Genomic DNA, 7,002 nt, shown 5'->3' with positions numbered 1-7,002 from the left:
ACATATTTGCATCACCGCAGCTATTCCCTGTGGAATGCCTGTAAATTCAGTAAACAGAGAAGAGCAATAAAGCATCCATTTATATTGTCCTCATTTCTTTTCTACTCCAACCCAAAACAATTGGCCCCTTTTTATGTGATAACTGATAAGTCTAGATGTAGATTCATAAAGTCAAACGGTATAATGATATTTCATCACAAATCTTAAAAACGATCTCTAGTCAAATGGGGAATATTCTGAATATATAAATGCGATGGAGGGAGTCTATCTTAAGGCTAAACTGGAAAGGGGCCTTCAAGCTCAAGCATGTGTAGCAGCACTTCTCACGCACTATGTTGCTCAGACTCGGGTACGGGTGTCGGACATGGGTACGGATCAGAGTGTCGGGTACTCCAAGGTTAGAAATTTCAGACATGGGGACTTGGTCCAAAATTGGACACGGGAATGGGTGTCGGAATGCTGGCTGGAATCCTATTTATCATGCTTGATAATAGAACACCTGCTAGTGTTCAATTGATAGAAAAACGGGATTATCATGCTTGATAATCCAATTGATAGAACACCCATAAAGTGCAATAGATTAATGAGAACTCTAAATCAAAAATGACGATTTTAAGGCGACTTTTATTTTATTTCATTGAGCGTGAACTCTAAAGAAACTTACAAAGGCATTTTTGACGATGTCAGTTGTATACGCGAGTTATGAAAACCATCACTCCAATTTATCAGCTAAAACTTAAAGAGTAAATCAGTTAAATTCACCTGAGCGTTTTTAAAGCTCACAGTTCGGTGCTTGAACTCCCCTCTGCCGGTAGTCAGCTCATCAAGTATTTCGCCATCATCTCCCACTTGATCTTCGTCAAGAGCTTGCCTCTCCTGATATCAATCCCAAACCCAAAAATCACAATCTCATCCTTCCAGTTATAGTCAACCACAAATGAGATAAACACCGAAGATTTCAGTTTTTAAAAATACCCTGAAAGACAAGCCGAGGGCGCGTCTTGGTGGGTCTCTGGATCTGGTAGATAACAAAGTAAGTTATAGGTCCTGTATTCTAAAGTATAAGAGAACTGTTAAATTTTGTGTGTTTGATTGGGAGGTATAGATATCGAACTTACATGTGTCACGGCCTTTGTCCTTCAATCGATTGATCATGCTTTTAGCGGTAAAGAGAAGCATCTTGTCAAAATTGTAGAGCCCGTTGCCTAGAAGAAGTACAATACAAATGAAAACCTGCAATAGTTCATAAGATTATCATAACATAGTTCGAAATTTCATCAACTACCGACTATATGTTACTATGACCATCATTAAACTGTCCTTGTGTCTTTCCTTGTAACCAAAAAAAGGTACTCACTTAGGAACAAAGAAGTGCCAACACAGCAACACACCTTGTAACCATTCAGGCTCTTCATACTGCTTTCAGGTAACGATGAAGGGAACCATTTTTCTTTTAGTTCCCGATTAGTGGCCACATCACCCCCCAAGAAAGAACAACACCTAGAAGCAACGACAAATTAACTATGTGCGGACATATCATTCCTGCTCCCACGTAAGTCATGCTGAAATCAAAGCAAAACCTGCAAAATTCAGTACCCCAGAGTGCCCAATTACGATAAATAGATAGATAGATTACTGAGTTTCAAACCACGTGAAAACTTTAAAATTGAAATAGGCACTGACGATCTTTGCCATGCTTTCAAGCCGAATGTCGGAAACTGAGAAAAGCCACATTGGGTTCCACCAGTATAGAACCACTGGAAGAAACCCCAAAGGAAACTGATGGAGAAATATTTCATAAAGCCATGAACTTGCTTCCTGTATGACAGACAGGCAATTATTTTATCTGGTGACATGCAGCTTTCTTTCGACTATCAGATTAAAGCACAATTCTTTGAAATCGAATTACATAACAACTTTTTCAATAAATTTTGAAAACAAATTCCACATTAATTTACGTGTCATCAAAGACAACCCCCCAAAAAAAATTAAATGAAAGCGCGATTAGAAATAATCGCGATTAGAAATAATTAAATGAAGTCGCCACAAAAAATAAACCTGAAGGGAAAAAAATTAGATTAAGATGTCGACAGAATCAAATATTCCCTTTTTGGTTCATCTCAGAAGAATTGCCCTATTTTTACATCTAGTAAAAAAAAGTGAAGTTCTTATACAAATTAAAAGCTCTAATTACAACACAAGTTATGCAACCATCAACACCACCACCCCCAGGTACGTTATAAGGCCTTTCCTCAAGCAAGATACATGTATAATCGGAAAATCCCATATATCGCAATTTACACTGTATCACATAAAATTTAAACTTTTTTCACCACAAAATCACTCTTGATCCTAATTTCAAGCCCAAGACAACAGATCCTTTTGTGTAACAACTTACAACTCTTAGAGGCCCAGGAGAGGAGGTACGGCCAAGCCTTTTGCTGAACCAGTTATTATTCTTACTCAGAAGTCATAACTTCAAGTAAAGAAGATTTATGAATGACTAACAGAGGGGCTTCCAAAATTCATTTACCTTTAACAATTAAGAGTTTCCCAGATCAATGTTCTCAGGACATAGCCGATGCAAGGTTTAAAGCAAGGCAAATACAGGACATAGGTCAAAGTATTGAGTGACTCACGAAGGAGATTTGGCCAAAACATACAATATTTCCATCAAAGAGATGAAAGTGGCGAGTAACCTAGTCTATAGTCCCTTAAAGAAAGACCAGCACAACTTTTTAACAAAGTAGATAAGCAAACAAAATGAGCTGCCACTTATTAAACGATAAAAGAGATTGCATACAAAAGTACAATCGTACCTTTACACATCCTGCATCATCACCCGAGGCAATGGTAGCTTCTGTCAAGTTGATTATTCGGTTAACAGGAGCTCTGCAACATGTTAGTTTATTATGAAATTATTAGTAGACCACCCATTAAAGGAATAGCGAAAATATTGTGAAAAAAATAGAACTCACGAGTGAGCATTCTCAAGATGAACAACTTTTGCTCCGGTTTCAACATCAGTAGCAAGAATTGAGCAATCGGGAGATCCTGTCACAATTGCTGATTCCACAAAAAAAGAGACATTGTGAAAAAAAAAGGCAGTCGATTTTCATGTTATAACATAAACACATAAATTAATTCAGCTACGGTTGAACAACACAAATACTCAAATAAAACCGTTAATTAAGCAAACCATTAAACGATAGCATCAACAATGGTATCAAGTGTTTAAATAAAGGATGTTGCTAATTACCGCGTCCCTGGCTAATAAAACGAGCTGCTCTACACGACTTCTTGTGAGCACGAACTTTCAATAACCTGCAAAGATATCATTTACGGTTTTCGAAATGAAAAATACATGGGTTCCTACAATTCTAGTCTTAATTTAACACCAACTACCACTAATTGAGCAAAAAGACAAAAACAGTAAGTAATTACCTCTGAGGTTGGGCATCAGCAGCATAACGATAGCTGCATACACCCAATTAAAACCCAGAAAAATCAGTATGGCCAACTAAAACCACAATTAACAGATCTAAACAACAAGAATCCTACAAACCATCATAAATCCTATTAAAAAACAAAACTTTGACAAAACAATCTACAGATTAAAAGCAAAATTAAACCTTGGTAAGGTGCTTTTTGATGATGATGATGATGATTTGATCTTTCCTGAAGATATCGTCAATTAGAACACAAAATGAACTAATCAAACATATAAAATCATTAAGATGACAACTCCAAAGGCCATCGGTCACCGAAAGATAAATAAAAACGTGAAACGGAAAAACTACATGCGTAAACAAGCAGCTCTCAAAATACGAGCGCAACAGCAAACTAAAATAGTAACCTCAATAATAAGATTGAACTCGACTGTACCACTACAGCCCTTCTTAAAACATCAATGTCAGATGAAGTTGGTGAACAAAAGCTACTCGAAATAGAAATTATAGATATGGAGAACAGTAAACCAAAACCCTAGATTAGAAAATCTACCTGGAGATCCGAAATTTTTGAATTTGTAAAGATCAATTTGAGAAATTAGGGTTTTATGAGATGAGAAAAGAAGGAACTTGATTATGGTTTGTTAGGCGGAGATAAGAAGGCGAAACGAGTGATGGAGAGGAAAAGAGGGAGAAGGAGTGGTAGGAAGGAGACGTGGATGAAAGAGACGAAGTGAAGGAGTTGGGCTGAGGAGTTAAAAGGCCGTAGAGAAGGAGTAGATTGAGATGAGAAGCAACAGACCAAAGCCCAACACAACTACCCGCAAACATAAGGACCAAACCCGCCCAAATGGAGTGCAACTGTTCATTTTGCGCGTACTGTTCATTAGTGAACAGTAATGAGGCGCTCACACTTTTTAGGTAAGGTGAAAGATATACACATAAAAAAGTTATAAATTTATTTTTTAGCCTGAAAATTAGACAAAATACGCAACAAAAATTCTGTTTCCGTATCCGCACACCCCAAAATGGCCTTAGTAGATCCGCCGCTGCGTGGACCCATATTTGGTAAATAATTTGAAACCGACACATTTTGTTAAATAGTTTGGGTTTCAACCTCAATTTTACAAGTGTTGGTCCCGTTTCTCTTAGATTAATTTTTATTTTTGATTTTTTTTTCTCTATACAAAATACAATAACGAGAAAAATGAACAATTAATGAAATTTCAGTGGTATTTCATGATAAGAAGTTAAGTAGGGAAAAATTTTCAAAATTATATCATTATTATGGTAAATATGAGTTTCAACTCTAATTTGTCATGATATATTCTCAACAAACTTTCTCTATGTAGCTTCTCACCATGTGCCCTAATGGCATATGTTAGAAAATCCGTACTTTAAATATCTTATTAAAAATAAAAAATTATATGGGATATTCTTCGTGTACTTTTTTTTCTAGAACTTTTCGTTTTCTATGGTGTACCCCTCTTTTTTCGCAAAAAAAACTTTGACCGACAATAATTCTCATTACGAGTTCGAGTTGAAAACGGTTATTTTTTTTTTCAAACCAATTATCTCGTCAAGGCCTTCAATTTGAAAAAAAAATTCGCCGCTTTTTGAACTCGTAGTCGGTAGTTATGGTTGGTCAAACATTTTTTAACGAATAAACTTTGACCGACCATAATTCCCGTCTACGAGTTGAGACGTCGGTGAATTTTTTTTCAAACGGAAGACCTCTTAAAGACGGTCAATTTGGAAAAAAAGTTTATCGTATTCTGAACTTGTAGCCAGAGTTATTGACAGTCAAATTTTTTTTGCATGAAAAGAGGGGTATATCATAGAAAATGAAAAAGTTGAGGGGTACACAAGAGAATATCCCAAATTATATATATCATACATTTATTACACGGGTTCTAAATTAGTATAGTTATCAAACAATTATGGATATTATTGCCATTATTTTTTCTTACAAGCATGGAGGTCACACCAGAAGTACATCAATGAACATCACAAGCACACACACCAACATAACCGAAATAAACAGGAAAATATCACAAGAACCAAACACAGAAAACCATGGGACTCCTTATTTCGCAAAAACCAAGGTAAAAGTAAAAACAACGATGATGGATAAAATGGAGTATCCATTAGTACGTCATCGTTAAGCAGAGCAAATAGGAGCATCCATATCCTTAGCACAACCAAGGAGGAAATCAATGTAAATATCGGCATCTGGTGCATCCACAGCTTTCTTCTCATATTCAAAACTCCACTTGACGAAACAACCTTGACCTTCCTTAGGAATAGCTTGAATTTTGGACTTGAAACTCTTGTAGTAATTCCTCAATATGTGTCCATCAAGATAGTCGTACCTCACTGACTTACTCTTTTCGTCTATTTCCACCACTTTTGTCTTCACAAATTCAATTGCACCATTTGCTATACAACATGCACGTAACAATCATTATGCAATCAATCTAGAAATAAAATTTTGGGATAAATGATTTTTCCTCAAGTATTTGTTTTATACTTATAATCTTATATTATGTGAGTGAAGGTTCATATTTTAGAATTTTTTTTTTGGAAAATTGGGATAATGCGAGTCTACCTTTTTTACTTGCTAGGTTCTCCATATCATAATTGATGTTCGATCATTTCTAGCTAGATATGTCATATTCCATTGGATTTGTAAGTTTATGATGGTCCTAATAGTCGTGGGCCTCTAGATGTACTATCGATCGACGGCTTTATTTTGCACGAGTTTTAAATTTTGTTGTAATTTTTACTTGTACTACACTGAACGATTTTTTCTATTTGTCAAGATCCGTCATCGCTAATATAATTGATGAAATTTCGCGTTAAAAAACAAATTTAAAAAGGAGAAATATACTAAAATATAATGAACAATACTTACGGGAGATATAATGCCAAGACTTAACCGCACCAAGAGAATGCCAAGAATTGCCCTGATGCAGCTCAATTTTGGGAAAACAGTTAGGGGACATTTTTGATACAAGGTTTGTACTTTGAGTCCAAACATTGAAAAACTTATCCGCATCACATTTCATCTCAATTTGACCTTCCGCCTTTCGGAGTTGAGCCATTTTTTTCGTAACTGCAAGTTACTCAAAAGGGATTGAGAGTACTACTCAAAAGGGATTGAGAGTCTTACACTTTTGAGTGAGAAGCCAAGTTTAGAGGGTTGACTTTATATAGTAGACTACGTGGGACCGACATGTATACTTTACACATACATGTATGGTTCATAATTTTAGTGAGTTATTTTGTTACATTCCACGAAAATAAAGAGTAAAATGAACCATGTATTTTATTCTTTACGGATAGAAGAGGCATATAATGTTTATGGTGGGGGTGGAATATCTTTATGAGGTCCGGTAATTACACAACGGAGTTGATACATTGGGCCAAGTTTACAGCTGGACGAGCAACGTTGTTTAGTTGAATTTGTGCAGTTTGTATGAAAAGTGGGCCTCACATATGTGAAGAGGGGTGTGAAGAAACTCAAAGTCCCACATGTGAAGATTGTCCCACA

The 7,002-nt window shown here is 36.0% G+C and overlaps 1 protein-coding gene across 1 annotated transcript; it reads right to left on the bottom strand.

The window, feature by feature from the left end:
* Positions 1–5,588: 5,588 nt before the first annotated feature.
* On the bottom strand, positions 5,589–6,632 carry LOC141602491 (MLP-like protein 43). Its single transcript, XM_074422750.1, has 2 exons — positions 6,364–6,632; positions 5,589–5,888 (listed from the first exon to the last, which is right to left on the bottom strand). Exons 1-2 carry the CDS (start codon positions 6,551–6,553, stop codon positions 5,611–5,613), a joined length of 468 nt encoding a protein of 155 aa, XP_074278851.1. The 5' UTR covers positions 6,554–6,632; the 3' UTR covers positions 5,589–5,610.
* Positions 6,633–7,002: the final 370 nt, after the last annotated feature.

The sequence above is a fragment of the Silene latifolia genome, chromosome 9 (genome assembly GCF_048544455.1).
Source record: "Silene latifolia isolate original U9 population chromosome 9, ASM4854445v1, whole genome shotgun sequence".
Taxonomy (NCBI): domain Eukaryota; kingdom Viridiplantae; phylum Streptophyta; class Magnoliopsida; order Caryophyllales; family Caryophyllaceae; genus Silene; species Silene latifolia.
The sequence above is the reverse complement of the archived record's forward strand: the minus strand, read 5'-3'. Positions and strand labels throughout refer to the sequence as shown.